General features: G+C 53.9%; 1 protein-coding gene across 1 annotated transcript in view; it reads right to left on the bottom strand.

The window, feature by feature from the left end:
• Positions 1-14,908, bottom strand: part of LOC127217624 (uncharacterized) — a 31,864-nt gene that overhangs the window by 3,072 nt on the left and 13,884 nt on the right. The window contains exons 6-8 of the mRNA XM_051178609.1: positions 14,394-14,486; positions 13,385-13,617; positions 13,201-13,278 (exon numbers count right to left, since the gene is read on the bottom strand). Coding sequence (XP_051034566.1) covers positions 13,201-13,278; positions 13,385-13,617; positions 14,394-14,486 — 404 coding nt within the window. The remainder of the gene's footprint in view (positions 1-13,200; positions 13,279-13,384; positions 13,618-14,393; positions 14,487-14,908) is intronic.

Below are 14,908 nucleotides of genomic sequence, written 5' to 3'. Positions count from 1 at the left end.
TTCTCTTTCTTTCCAGGGTCTGGACTCAATGTGTTTACTTGCATCCGAACAAGGAGTAAGGGGAAGGAAGCAGCCTTGTGCACGGTACTCTCTGCATCCTAGGGGGAAGGAAGCAGCCTTGTGCACGGTACTCTCTGCATCCTAGACAGCCATCCGCAGGAGCAGGCAGTACAGTCCTCACTGGCTTTGGCTGCTGCTTGCTAGGGAACCCTGAGAAGTTAACCACCCACCACAGGCTGGAGCTGGATGTGTGCTGTCCTCTCATAGCCTCGACTCTGTTCTCTCAGACCTCTATTCTGAGGGTTAGCAGACAAACCAGGAACCCTAGGCCTGAGGTGAGGTGGCATTCAGGCAGAGGGCAGGAGGCTCAATGGGGAGGAGGCTGGGGGAGGTGGGACAGTAAGACTATAAGAGTCTCCCCTGTGAAGGCTAGGGAGGAGGCAGGCAGGAAGGCAGGAAAGGCCCCAGGAAGACCGAGGGCTCTGTGGGGGCCTGGAGGAGGATAGGAAGGTTTTCTGGGAGAGAAGAAGCCAAAGGAGCAGGAAGGAGGCTGCAGGGAGCTGCAGAATGGGATAGGAAGCTCTGCTCTGGGTACTGTAGACCTTGGGGGAAAGCAAAGAGCTCAGGGCGAAGACAAAAAGCTGAGCGGGTGACCACGAGGGACATGAAGAGGCTAGTGAGGACTACAGGCTATGTGTGTTGGGGTAAGGGGAGCGAGAGTGGAGGAGAAGGTAGGAAAATGGCCGGGTTTAGGATTCTAGGAAAGGTGAGAACAGGCTGTGGAGAAGGTAGCTAGGCACCAGGTGTCTGCAGAGGTGAAATAAGAGGTTGAGGGTGAAGAACAGGATGAGGGGGCTTAGAGCTGGAGATCAGGACAGTGTAAGACTCTTGAAGAGGGCAGAAGGCTGGGGAGGGAGATTGAGGGATGATGGAAGGCTGGGAGAAATCCAGACTCTGAGAGGGAGGCCAGGGGATCAGAGTGAGGCCTGGAAGCTGTGGGTTGGGGCGTGAGCAGGAACCAACTGTAGAGGAACTTAAGAGTTCTGGGGGGAGGACCTGGTGCTGAGAGGGGTTAGGAGCTTGACAGAGGACAGGAGGGCAGGCTGGAAGGTACCAACTTGGGGAAGAGCACTGGAGGGAAGAAGGCTAGTCACACAGGCAGGGGTCTATATATCCTTGACTCTGGGTAGAATGATGGAGATGAGGATCACACAGGCAGGGGTCTATATATCCTTGACTCTGGGTAGGAAGATGGAGACGAGGATCACACAGGCAGGGGTCTATATATCCTTGACTCTGGGTAGGAAGATGGAGACGAGGATGAATTCTAAAGCATATGATATAGTCAGGGAGAATGGTGGGGCCTAAGCATGAGGAGACCAGGATGATAGTGGAGAAGGACTAAGGAAAGAGATGTTAGAAGAAAATCAAGTGGATAGATGAGAGCCCAAGGATGCAACTGAGGAGAGAAAGACCTGCAGGAAGACGGCAAGGCCTTAAGGGGGATAGAAGCAGTGTAGGCGTAGTTTCTCAGGAATGGAGGAGGCAGGGGGAGAGGGAGGGAGGAGGAGAGCAGGCTGCTCAGGCAAGGGTATGAAGCTGGGGGAAGGAGGACTAGAAGGCAAGCAGGAATGTGAGGGTATCTGAGTCCATTAGCTTCAGATCAGGGGGCAGAGGATGATCCAGGCTTTGGAGGAAGTAGCAGGCTACAGAGGAGTACAGGGAGAGACATGGGACTGAGTCTAAAGGGCAGAGTGATAGTCTGCAGAGGGACACAGAAGGCCCAAAGACCAGGAAGGACGCTGATGGGGCAGAAAGCCCTGGGAGAGGAGAAGGACACTAGGGCAAGAGAGAAGAACCAAGGGGATCCAGGACCTGGACAGAAGGCTGGTGTGGAGCATAGACGCTTCACGGTGGAGGGTAGAGAATCGGGAGTGACAGGATTCTGGGGAGGGGACAGGGCCTGGAGACATAGAATGCTGGGGAAGAAAAGTGAGGACTCTAAGATTCTAAAAGATTGGGGAGGGGTCACAGACTCATCCAAGGGTAGGAAGTAGGGTGCTATGCCTGGAGAGGGTAGTAGGAAGGAGACTATGAAGCAGGATGAGGAAGGCCAGGGATCAGGCCAGAAGACCAGACCAAACATTGGAGGATGAAGAGGACGGCAGAGGAAAGGAGAGGACACGAGTATTAGGAAGAGTCCAGGAGTCTGGGCACAAGGGCAGAACTCCATTGACAAAATAAACAAGAGCCCAAGGGTGAGTTCGGAAGACTGGGAGGTTTCCTATAGATACAGTAGACTGAAGAAGAAGAAGAGAAGATGACGTTGATGGTAGGTCACTGGGGAACAATGCAATTGAGCAGAATGTAGATAAAGAGGAGGAGAGAGATAAAGAGGGTATATTGGTCAGAGGACAGCAAAAGTTCGGGAAAGGGCAGAGAGTTCAGGGGCAGGCTAGAGGCAAAGGCAAGACGCCAGACACTGGAGGGTGCTGAGGATACAGGTAGCATGGAGGGGAGTTAGAATGACAGAGGAAAAAGAAGATGAAGTTGAGGACAAGGTGTTGGAGATGACAGGGACTAGGGAGGAGGGACAAATGGAAATGCCAGGAGACGCACCAAGTGCTTATCGGTGAAGAACATGGTCAGAGTGTAGCAAGACTAAGATGTCCTGGAAGGATGTGAACTTTTGGCTATTTGTGACTAGTGAGTGGAGACCAGAAGCTCTGGAAATTGTAAAGCCTGGGGAAAAGAGGTTCATGAGGGAGTCTAAATGATGGGGAAGCAAACAAAGTCAGCTGGGGGGAACAGGCAATAGGCTAGCTTACTTAAGACTCAGTATGAGGGCATCCGGTTCCAGGAAGTCCCCAGAGACACCCGGATGTGAGTGGACTGCAGAGGACACCATGAGGGATGGAGGTTCAGAATATAGGTAGGTGCTCCGCAGGAGAATATAGGGCTTGAGAATACATGAGGATAATGGCAATTGGGGCATAATGGAGAAGGGAAGGAGGGTAGGGAGAAGAAGAGGACCAGGGGAGAAATTAAGAGCATGGGAGGAGGGGGAAAAGACACTGTGAATGCTAGACACTAAGGGAAATGCAAGAGGTACAGGGGTGAGCAGATGCCAAGAGTAGAGGCCAGAGGTGGGAAATGATGGCCAAAGTCTGGAGGATTGGGGATGCAGGGTCTGGGGACAGGGGTGGGAGCCTTCTGTGGGTGGAAAGAGATAGGACAGAAGTGTGTTCCTGGGCAGGGCAGAGCCTTGGGGAGCAGAAGCACACCAGGTCACCTAGGATTCTGAGCACCAGGCCAGGAGGATCCTGTCGAAACTAAGCAGATGGAGAACAGACATACAGCATGACAGAGGTCCAAGGACAATGTAGATGACGGGGCAAAGGCCAGCATCTGGGTTGGGATGTCAGGAACTTGGGGAAAACAGGGTAAATGCCTGGGGCAGAAGGCAGCATCCTCAGGAATTTCACATCAGAGAGTGAAGTGAGGAAGGAATCTAGGAATCAGAGCTGTGTAGGGAGACTGGAAAGTGGGGGGAGCGTCTGGGGAGAAGACAAGACTGAGAAGGACAGGAGGCTCAGGATGTGCCCAGGAGGACAGTGAAAATGAGGATTTTTTGAGGATGGGTAGTAGGCTAGGAGGGTGCCAGGATAGCCAGGTCGAGGTTATACTTCAGGAGTAGAGGCAAGAGTCTGAGCTTTGGGGATGGCATGTGTGGAAGCACAGGGGTGACTCAGACACTGTACCAGCACACACGGCTACTGAGGAGGGCAGGATACATACAGAGAGCGAAAAAGATCTTGGAGTAAGGCAGGAGGTTCGTGGAGGCTTGAGAAGGCTAGGAGGGCTTAGAGGGGCAGGGAGGAGGTCGGGGACCAGGAGAACAGGGGGCTGTGGGGAGAGGAGGAGGCTGAGGGAGGAAGAGAGTGCTGAAGAGGAAGGTCACATGCTTGGCAAGGTGTCAGGACAGGGATGCAGCAGACAGGACGATCGAAAGGATTAGAGCAAATACGGGGTAGTCCAAGTAACGTCCAAGGTGGTTAGGAGTCTGAAAGGAAGGCAAGATTATGCCTCAGAGAGGACCATGTACCCATGTGGGTGGGCCGAGTGCTGGGTTGTGTGAAGAGGATGAAGCCGAGGGATGAAGGAGAAGGATGAAGACAAGGATGCTCTGTGCAGAAAGAGTCAAAACCTGGGGTGGCCAGGAAGCATGGAATGACTCGCGCTTTCTTTCTGCAGGAGAGGAAGTGGATCGTGGATGTGGCAAGATTGCTGGAAGTGTCAGCAAGCAGGAAGAGAGGACAGTAAATGTGCAGGTGACCACGGAGCACTGTGTCAGGGAAGGACAGGGAGAATGTAAGTAGGAGAATGAAGGGAGTGAGAGGAGGCTGGGCGTTGACTGGCAGCTCAGGGGATCACAGACAGTGAAAAAGGAGACATGCATCAGGCCTGGCAGAAGGCACATAGAAAGGTAGAATCCAGCTTACAAGGGTGGGCTGCAAAAGAGCCCCACAATTTCAGACAGACTAGCAGGGTGGATGCCTGTCTCAGCTCTCAGGACAACTGCCTGCTCTTGAAGAGGCCAGAGGTACGATGCCAAACTCCCACGTGGTGTGCTCAATGTCCACAACTCTATTCTAAGGGCATCTGAGGCACTCTTCTGCTCTGTCCTGGGACCAGGGATGCAGTTGATGCTTACAACACAGGCATTCACAGAAAACCCATAATGCTTCTGGAGAGGGGGCACTTTTGCTAATTGGGAAGAGTTTAGCCTACACCTGTGAAAAGTGGAGAACTGAGTACTGGAAGGAGGTTCTGGTAAGGGTGGATTCCACATAGGGTGTGAGGATACGGGGAAGGCAGGAGTTGGCATACAGGGAGGGAGTAAGGGCAGGTTAGAGCAGTCTGGCAGAGAGAAGGCTTATGCTAGGGACGCGTGAAGGTGCCTGTCGCGTACCCTTTCCATGTCAGCATATGATGAGGGGGCCAGGTGGTTGTGTAAAGGGTTCTTTTGTTGAGGTCAGGGGGCCAATTAGTAAGTCGAGAAGCAGTGGCAGGAGCCAGGAGTGCTGGTGCATGTCTTTAGTTGCAGCACTAGGGAGACAGGGGCAGGTGAATCGCTGAGTTTTAGGCTAGCCTGGTCTACATAGAAAGGTTCAGGGCAGTCATGGCTGCACAGAGAAACCCTGTCTTGAAAATCTCAAGACAAGTAGTAGTAGTAGTGGTGGTGGTGGTGGTGCTGATGGTGGTGATGATGATGGTGACGGTACTGATGATGACGATAAGCAGCAGCAGAGGGACAGAAAGCCTGAGAGGGGGAAGGAGACTGTGGCTGAAGGGAGCAGATTCCAGGAGGTACCTGGTGACCTGGGCTGCCTCTGAGGCACGTTGGAAGGTCTGGGCAGCCAGAGAGATGTTGAGGATATGGGGCTAGAAGAAAGGAGAATGCGGGTAAAAATAAACAAGAACCGTGGAGAGTACATTAGTGGGATCACGGGGAGGAGGGCAGGAGACAGGGAACCCAGGAAACGAAGGCAGACTGCACAAAGGGGCTGGGTGGGCAGATGTGAGGAGCACAGGCGGTTGGAAGGGAAGGCAGAAGTCTGGAAGGTTGGAAATGCTGCATCTGGCAGGAGGAATCTCAAGAATGGGTAGGAGTCTTGGGCGAGTGAGAAGAATGGGAAGGGAAGGGAGTTGCTGGGAAGTGTAGGACATTGAGTTCCAAAAGCAGTCCCTGGGTGTCTTGGAATCTGAGTCCCAGACCATGAAGATCCAGTGGAGGCTTAGCCAGTGGAGGGCAGAAATGTAGGCAGGAGGTCATTTGCCTGAGGACACGGGGGCTGGCTGGGTAATGGCCACCATTTGGTTGGAAATGTTGGAGGCTCGGGAGTGACAGAGCAAAGGGCTGGGGAGGAGGGATGGGCCTGCAGAGTCATAGTTCACAGGCCAAAGGAAGGCAGAATTCTAGGTAGTAGGCTATGTGGGAGACCAGAAAGAAAAGGCAAGTCTGGGGATGATGGCTTCACTGCTCAAGAGGACAGGAGGCCCAGGGAGGGCCTAGGAGCCCAGGAGAAGACAGGTCATGGAAAGGGAGGGTAGCAGGCGAGGAGAATAAAAGAACTGACAGGCTGCGCACAGGGCCCCAGCAGTGGGAAGAACAGGCTTTGTGGAAGTATAGACGCCTGGCTGGCAAGAAGAGGCTCAGGTCCACAGTGCCCTTAAAAAGGCTTGCATATGCACAGGGAAGAGCAAGGTGTGGGGTAAGGCAGGTGAGGGAGACAGGAGCACCCGGGGAGGGCCAGGACAGGTCCTGGGAAGGCGAAAGCAGAGTAGGGGGCTAAAATGAGTGTCACAGTGCTAGGCTGTGTCAGGGCGTAAGAGGGACAGGGCTACAACAGAGAGGAATATCTAGGAGATGGAAGCCATGTGACTAGGGAAGTAGGTTTGATGTGCTACATGTAAGATAGAAGTCTGAGAGGAAAGCATTATGCATGTTTCAGATGGTGTCATGAACCAGGCACGGTAGGCAATAAGAAGGATGCAGGTGAGCACTAAGCTGGGTCTCTAGGAAGGATGCAGGGGAGGGATGATAAGCATGGTTCCAGGCTAGAGGAAGAATCCAATCGGCTAGGGACACGAAGCCTGAGAAGAGACCAGAAAGCTCTCTGTAGTAGAATAGGTGGCTGCATGGTTGGGAGGATGGCAGAAATGAACAGAGTGTAAAAGTAAGCTAGAAGCCATGAGGGAGGGAAGGAGAATTAGGATTTACCTGGAGGCTGAGTGAATCAGGGTGAACAGCAGACTAAAAGACACGTAGCATGGTAGGCAGAGGTTCACAGAAAAATGGAAGCCGGTCCTATCTGCTCAAGAACAGGGCCACAGTCCCCGTCAGACCAGGAGAGTCTGGGGCTTGACATCTGGCTCTGCATGCAGGACAGCTCTCTGCTCCTCCAGAAGCCCAAAGTTTGAATCATGGGATCCACATGGGGCTCAGGACAGTGTCCAGCTTCAGTCCCGGGGGAAGGAGTGACATCTTACACACTATCCTGGGACCATTTGTGCACTTGCTGCTCTAAGCATGCACAGACAAAGTCGTCGTTGAAGGGAAATTCATGGTTGTTCAGAGTGAGGAACTTTTACTAATAAGGAAGGGGTTTGGTTTATACCTGTGATGGTGGGAGCACTGGGTGCTAGAATTGGGAACTGTTGTAGGGTGGTATTCCAAGCAGCAGATAGAGAAGGATCTAGGGGTAGGGGCAGAGCAGTAAGTCTCTGGCATTGGTAAGGTAACCTAATGAGCTGAGATTGCACAGAGGAAGAGTTGCCTGTGGAGGGGAGCGCTCCATGCACAGACCGTGAATTGGAGGCTTGGGTTTGGGCAAAGGAATCTCCCTAGGAATGCAAGATGACCCATGGTGGATCCAGGAACTGTAAGGGGTAGCAAAGTCTGGGCAGGAGGACAGGAGAATTAGCTTCAGGATACTGGACTCCAGGAGGTCCCAAGGACCAAGGGGGTTCAGTGAATGGGGGACGATGTTAGGAGCATTGCAGGCTGGAGATGAGGACCAAATGTTCCTGAGGATTATAGGAGGCTATGGGGAGGCACAAGTCGAGAAGGGTCAGAACAGGGAGAATCAGAAGCCTGGGGAACATGTTGGCAGGTAGTAGGGGAGGAGGCCGGGGAAACAGGGATTGAAAGAAACTAAGGGGAAGGCTGGAGGACCAGGGCATGAGCTGGTCGCATTGGTAGGCCTGGGAGATTGGAAGTGGTGCCACGCGTCTGAAAGACTGGAATGTTCAGCCTCAGGGCACAAGGCCTGGTAGCAGGTAGGGCATTAGGACAAGTGAGCAGTCTAGGATGATGGAAGGAGGTTCAGGGGCAGAGTAGGACACAGTTCCAAAAGCTGTCCCAGGGTGTCCAGGATTCTGAGTATGAGCCTAGGAAGGCCCAGTTTAGACTTGGGAGCCAGAGGGCAGAAAGGAAGTAAGTAAGGCAGTTGGCTGTGGCTGCCTGGATAAAGAACAGCACGTGGGTTGAAATGTGGGCTGCTCAGTGGTATGAGAAACACTGTCTGGGGAGGCGGGCTGAGGTTTTAGGATTCATTGCTCACGGGGCATCAGGGAGAGCATCCACGACTGGGGATGGGGGCCAAGTGATGTGGAGGAGACTAGAGGATCTTGGGGGCCAGAAGCATGGTGATGGCGGGGGAGGGACAAAAGGAGAGTCACGGGATGGTGGGGAGGTCAGCAGAGACAGAGGCAGGGCAGGAAGCTGAGGAGGAGGGCAGGAGCAACAGGGGTTGAGCAGGGGTCATGGGGAGGAGCCTGGAGGTGATGGTAGAGGTCTGCTGGTGCTGGGAGCAGGATGGCTGGGGAATGGTAGGAGATGGGGCGGGGGAGAGTGACGGCAAGGACGGCAGGAAGGTTGGAAAGAGCAGGACACAGGATGCAGGAGCACCCCAAGGTGTGCGGGAACCCCATGGTAGGTTTGGGAAACGAAGACACAAGAGTAGGCTAGAGGTCAGGCGACAGCCAACGTCACCCACCAGTTGGTAGTTGGTGAAAGGACAAACTCCAGACTGCGTGTGGAGCAGGCTGAGGGGCAAGGCAGGATATGGCTGGGGAGGAGGCAGGACACAGTGTTGCTGAGGAGGGCAGGTCCCTGCTCATTGGGAAGCTCAAAGACCGGGCGGTAGGGTAGGCAGTTCAGGGAGACATTGGAAGGCCAGCAGGACAGAAGGCAGGGAAGATGGCAGGCGCCAGGGAGGGAGGGGAAGGGTAGGCCGATGGGGAAGAGCCCGAGGGAGGGCAGACTGCTACAGAGTGAGCTGGCCCAGCATTTTCGGCAGGGTAGGAAGAGGCCAGGCAGCAGTGGACAGAAGGGCCAAAGGGAGCAGAGGTCACAAGGGCAGCAGGGGTCCAGTGTGACGACTCCCCACCAGGCCCAGAGTCAGAAGGGAAAGCAGGATTGGATTCTCCTGGGAGGACATTGAAGGAGAAAAATTAGCCACGCCCCTGGAGTGTGGAGGAAGAAAGGAGATGAGGGTAGAGGAAAGCCTGGCAGCCTGGGAGGAAGTTAAAGCAGGGCAGGGAGTTGGGAAGGCAGGGAAGGGGACAGGAAGCTCTGCAGTGTGTGTGTGTGTGAGTGTGAGTGTGTGTGTGAGTGTGTGTGTGTGAGTGTGAGTGTGTGTGTGTGAGTGTGTGTGTATGTGTGAGTGTGTATGTGAGTGTGTGTGTGAGTCTGTATGTGTATGTGTGTGTATGTGTGAGTGTGTGTCAGTGTGTGTGAGTGTGTGTATGTGAGTGTGTATGTGAGTGTGTGAGTGAGTTGTGAGTGTGTGTGAGTGTGTGTGTGTGAGTGTGTCTATGTGTGAGTGTGTGTGAGAGCGTGTGTATGTGTGAGTGTGTGTATGTGTGAGTGTGTGTGAGTGTGTGTATGTGAGTGTGTGTGAGTGTGTGTGAGTGTGTGTATGTGAGTGTGTGTGAGTGTGTTGAGTGAGTGTGTGAGTGTGTGTGTGTTGGGAGAGTGTGTGTGTCTGTGTCTGTGTGTGAGTGAGTGTGTGAGTGGGAGTGTGTGTCTGTGAGTGTGAGTGTGTGTGAGTGTGTGTTGAGTGAGTGTGTGAGTGTGTGTGTGTGAGAGAGTATGTGTGTGAGAGAGTGTGTGTGAGTGTGTGTGAGTGTGTGTGACTGTGTGTGTATGTGTGAGTGTGTGTGTGAGTGTGTGTGTGAGTGTGTGTATGTGACTGTGTGAATGGGAGTGTGTGTCTGTGAGTGTGAGTGTGTGTGAGTGTGTATTGAGTGAGTGTGTGAGTATGTGTGTGAGTGTGTGAGAGAGTCTCTGTGTGTGTGTGAGAGTGTGTGTGAGTGTGTGTGTATGTGTGAGTGTGTGTTGAGTGAGTGTGTGAGTATGTATGTGAGTGTTGTGAGTGTGTGTGTGAGTGTGTATTGAGGGAGTGTGAGAGAGTGTGTGTGAGTGTGTGTGAGTGTTGTGAGAGTGTGTGTGTCTGTGTGTGAGTGTGAGTGTGTGAGTGAGTGTGTGAATGGAAGTGTGTGTCTGTGAGTGTGAGTGTGTGTGAGTGTGTGTTGAGTGAGTGTGTGAGTATGTGTGTGAGTGTTGTGAGTGTGTGTGTGTGAGTGTGTATTGAGGGAGTGTGAGAGTATTTGTGTGAGTGGTGTGTGTGTGTGTGTGTGTGTGTGTGTGTGTGAGTGAGATGGGGGCTCAGGTATATGGCAACAAGGCAGGAGAGACAGACAAAAGGGTAGGTGTATGTGCACAGTGTAGGCAGTAAGAAGGATGAGGGTCCCGGCAGGAAGATGAGGGATTTGTTAGGAGGCCCAGGTTGGCAGGCTGAGGGCATCAGCTAGCACAGGGGGTGAAGAGGGTTTTATGTGAGGGCAGAAATCTTGTGGAAAGGCGGGCTCCAGCTACAAGAAAGAGGACTGGAGGATAGGGCCAAAAGTTCAGACCAACTGGGAGAGCTTGGGGCTGGAGACTTGGCTCAGCACACAGAACAAATTTCTGCTCCTTTACAGGACATAGGTGTGACTCAAAGCCCCCCCCCTGCGCGCGCGCACACACACACACACACACACACACACACACACACACTCATACACGTGGGGTTCACAACCATCGTTGAGTCCAGTTCAGGGCATGCAATGCTGACTTCTCTCCTCCCCTGGGACCATGCATGCATTTCGTGCTCAGAATACATTCAGGCAAAACCTCCATCCACAGCAAACTATTTTGACAGATTTTCGGCATGGAGGTTTTAAGACCTGAGAAGAGGCTTGTTTACTCCCGTCATGGCTGTAGCACAGAGTAGAGGAAGGAAGAGCTGGTGTAGGGTTGGATATCAGGTAGGAGATAGAGGAGGACATGGGAAGGGAGCAGGCTGACCAGGAGGGCAGGAAATAAGGGGCAGCGTAAGGTACCGTGTAAGGATAAGAAGACTACTCTAGAGAAGAGACCAGGTGTGGCAGAAGGGTGTCAGTATCGGCATGGCTCTCAGGCTCAAGAATAAAACAGGTGCCCGGGGAGCTCAAGGCACTCACTTGGTGGCCAGGAGGCTGGGGGGGGGGGGCGGAGACCGGGCCAGAGGAACACAGACTCCGGTTAGGGGGTTAGGGCATTAGGGGGTTAGGGTAGCAGGCTGCAGGAGGTCCTGAGGTGTACAGGGAAGTGAGAAAACTGGGAAGGACAGCAGGAGGATTGAGTACTGGGAGTGGGGTGGGGTCCAATGATACGGGGACTGTCGGAGGGTACGGGAGGACAGAATGACGATGGTGCCATGTGTCTAAAAGGCTGGCCAATGAGATTAGGGAAAAGCAGAAATCTGAGGAGCATGCAGGAGGTGGATGAGGAGGCAGGCAGGAACAGAGGGAAAGCATGAAGCTGGGGAAGAACACGGGAGGGTCAGGTTGAGCAGGTTCGTGAGTTGGGACGGGAAGATGGAGTGCTGGGTGGTATAACTTAAGAAAAGTAACAGTGTGCATGAGGAAAAGATGCCATGGGGCAGCGTCCAGCAGGAGGGAAGAAAGGGGGAGCAGAGAAAAAGAGAGAGAGAGAGAGAGTGTGAGAGAGAGAGAGAGAGAGACAGGGACAGAGAGGGAGGGAGGGAGGGATGGGAGGTGGGCAGGGCCCCCTTCAAAGGGAGCACAGTGAATGTGCACCTCTGGTGCTCTTAGTGGCTGCAGCTGAGGGCTTATCCTGTCAGAAGCCCAAGGCCAGCCCAGTACAGATGCCTGAATACTAACAGAGGGTGGCATGGGTCTGGAAGGCTGGAAATCCTGGGGCTGGGGTCAGGAGGTTCAGTCACTGGGTCTCAGTCTAGCTGTAGAGGGAAGGCTTGGAGCAAGGGAAAGACGTTCCCTTGAAGAGGAGGATCTGGAGGGCTGGAAGAGTCCCCAGGGTGTGTAGGATTCTGGCGTTGAGGTCAGTAGAGGCTTAGAAGACAGAGAGCAGAAAGCTAAGAGGTCAAGTTGCTAAGGGCAGGGTAGCTGGCTGGGGAATGGCAAAATCCGGAGCGAAACGTCAGAGGATGATGTTCAAGGGGACAAATGGCAGGGAGGAGGCCAGGACTGGTAAACAGGGGCCTGACATACGGCAGAAGTTTCCACATCAGGCCTAGGTAGGGAGACCGGAAAGGAGGACAGAAGTCCTGGGAGAGTGGCAGGAAGTGGAGGGATGATTCAGACACTGTTCTGGGACACAGTGCTCTTAAGGAGCATAAGGCAGACACCCAGAGGCCAAAACACTGGGGACTAAGGCAGAAGGGCCAGGCAGGGCCACAGGGCAGGGGGAAGAATAAAACACTAATGAGTGAGTGGGAGGCAAGAGGAGGCCCAAGCGCTCCAGGGCTTGGCAGCATAGCGGGAAGACAGGGCCACAGCTCAAAGGAGGAGCAAGCACAAGATAGGGCCTAGGGGTCCTCAGGGATTACCAGGGGAACAAGTTGGAGGCAAGGCAGGATTACATGCTCCAGGGAGAGTGGGCCCTGGGCTGCTGCGGGAGTGAATGGGTATAGGGGCTGCAGGGAAGGGTCACAGCAACAAGCTCCTGGGAGCCTTGGAAGCAGGGAGCCTGGACAGAGGCCCAGAGGCTCTGAGCAAGATGGGAGAGGGCTCCGATGGACGTTAGGGTGGCAGGAGGGAGAGAACAGGCTAAGGAGGAGCACAGATGTACATGGAGGTGAGCAGGAGGCACAATGGGAGGTGAGGAGGGGGAGGGTGTGTGCAGGGCGATAAGGGGTGTGAGAAGAGGCCAGGGTTTGGCAGGAGGCTCAGGGGATCAGGATGAACTGTGGGAGAGCAGACTGCTGTGAGGGAGGGCAGAGAGCTCACAGACATGTGGGACCCACCTGGATGAAGAGGGTCTTTAGTATAGGGCCACAAGTTCAGATGATGGCAAGGTCTCAGGCTAGGCATCTGTCCCCGCACTCAGGACGATTGTCTGTTCTCCATAGGCTGGGAACGTGAAGTGCCCCCATCATCTGAAAGCAGCCTACAGCTCCAGTCAGTCCCTTGGGATCCAGTGCTCTCTGCCCAGGAGTGCTCTGGCTGCTTTGAATGTACGCACAGGGCAAAGGGCAAAGGCCACTCACCACAGGAAATTGCCATGATCTTTAAGAGTTGTCGTTTTTTTAACTAATAGAGGAGAGAGTAGACTGTGTGATGCTCGGAGACCTGCGCACTGGGAAGGAGCTCCGCTGAGGGACGGAGTCTGGGGCAGTTTGGCAGAGGTCAAGGGCATCTTGAGATGCGCTGTGGGGAGAGGGAGTCAGAGGGGTCAGGGGAATGGGGAGCCTAAGACCAGCTGATTTGGAGTGTTGCAGAAGGATCTTAGCAGTCTGAGAGATAGGCAGCGTACATGTTGGGGACGTCTCCGAATCAAGCAGGATGAAACGTGAGTAGGCAGGCTTGGCCCAGAGGGAAGCAGATGGGCAAGGCAGAAGTCCGAGGTTCAGGGTCAGAGCATGAACTGGAGGCTCAGGGGTGGACACAGGAGGCTGAGAGGCTCGGGGGCAACAGTGGAGGACAAGGCAGGTGGCGGGGAGGGCAGAGGGCCCATAGGAAAGTGGGAGCCCGCTAGAGGACACTGGGCTGCAGACTAGAGAAATGCCTGTTAAGTTACCCTGGGAGACTCTGGAGCTAGACATCTGTCCCCGCACTCAGGACATCTGCCTGCCCCTCCGCAGCCCACAGTTTGATGACAAGCATGCATGTGGTGTGCACAGCGCTCTGCAACCCCATCCGCAGGGAAAGGCAAGCGCTCTTCTGCCCTGTCCTGGGACTAGGCTGGAACACAGTTGATTCTTACACCATACCCACGGGGGTTGGGGGTGGGGGGAGCTGGAGAGATGGGTCAGCGGTTAAGAGCACTGGCTGCTCCTCCAGATGACCTGGGTTCGATTCCCGGCACCCACATCCCAGCTGACAACTGTCTGCAAATCCAGATCCAGGGGAAATCTCATCCATGGCAAACCACAATGCACATACAAGTAAAATATAAAAAAATATGAAAGAACCTACACACACAGGTAAAACAGTCATTCATAGAAAATTGTAATGATTCTTGAGAGGGGGAGTTTTACTCATTAAGGAAGAATGTAGCGTATACCTGTCCTGATCCTAGAACGGAGTCCTGCAGGGAGGTTCTAGTGAGGGTGGGATTATAAATAGGGCCTAGAGAGGGATGGGGGCATAGTAGACGTGGAGATCAAGAATCAATTCGAGGGCATCTTAGAATCCAATGCTAGGGTAATGAGCCTAGCTTAGGGTAGAGGTCAGGTGCCTCTGTGTGTGTGTGTGTGTGTGTGTGTGTGTGTGTGTGTGTGTGTGTGTGTGTGTCAGGGGAGCGGGAAATGTTTCAGGCTCACATCATGGACGTGAGGCTCCTCAGTGAACACGTGTACGTGTGGAAGGTGGTAAGATACCTATGGTTACGTCCAGAATCTGAAGGGGTGCAAAGTCTGCACAAGACGGCAGGAGGCTCAGGGTGAAGGCAGCAGGCCTCAGGAGGTCTTGGGTGATATTTTGAGGTGAGTGGACTTGCAAGCCTTGGGAATGTTGCAGGCTGGTTAGTAGGGCCCAGTGATCCCCAGGAGAGTATGCAGATCTGGGAAGGCCTGATGAGGGTGATGAGTACAGAGTTCTGTAGGGGAAGAGAGTGAGTGTGAGTGTGAGTGTAGGGAACGGCAGAGCCCTGGGGACCAGCATAGGCAGGTGGGGAGGAGGCAGAATACAGTGGTACTGCAAGAAGCAAACGTAGAGAGCACAAGGGACAGAAGGCTGAGACAACAGGGAGCAGGGGCCGCGGCTTGGGAGTGATGGCAGAAGTCTGCCAGGCTGGAAATGCTGGCGGTGTGGGCACAGGAGGCTGAAGACAGCATAG

Source organism: Phodopus roborovskii, unplaced genomic scaffold, assembly GCF_943737965.1.
Source record: "Phodopus roborovskii unplaced genomic scaffold, PHOROB, whole genome shotgun sequence".
NCBI classification, from domain to species: domain Eukaryota; kingdom Metazoa; phylum Chordata; class Mammalia; order Rodentia; family Cricetidae; genus Phodopus; species Phodopus roborovskii.
Note: the sequence above shows the minus strand (reverse complement) of the source record. Positions and strands in the feature narration are given on the sequence as shown.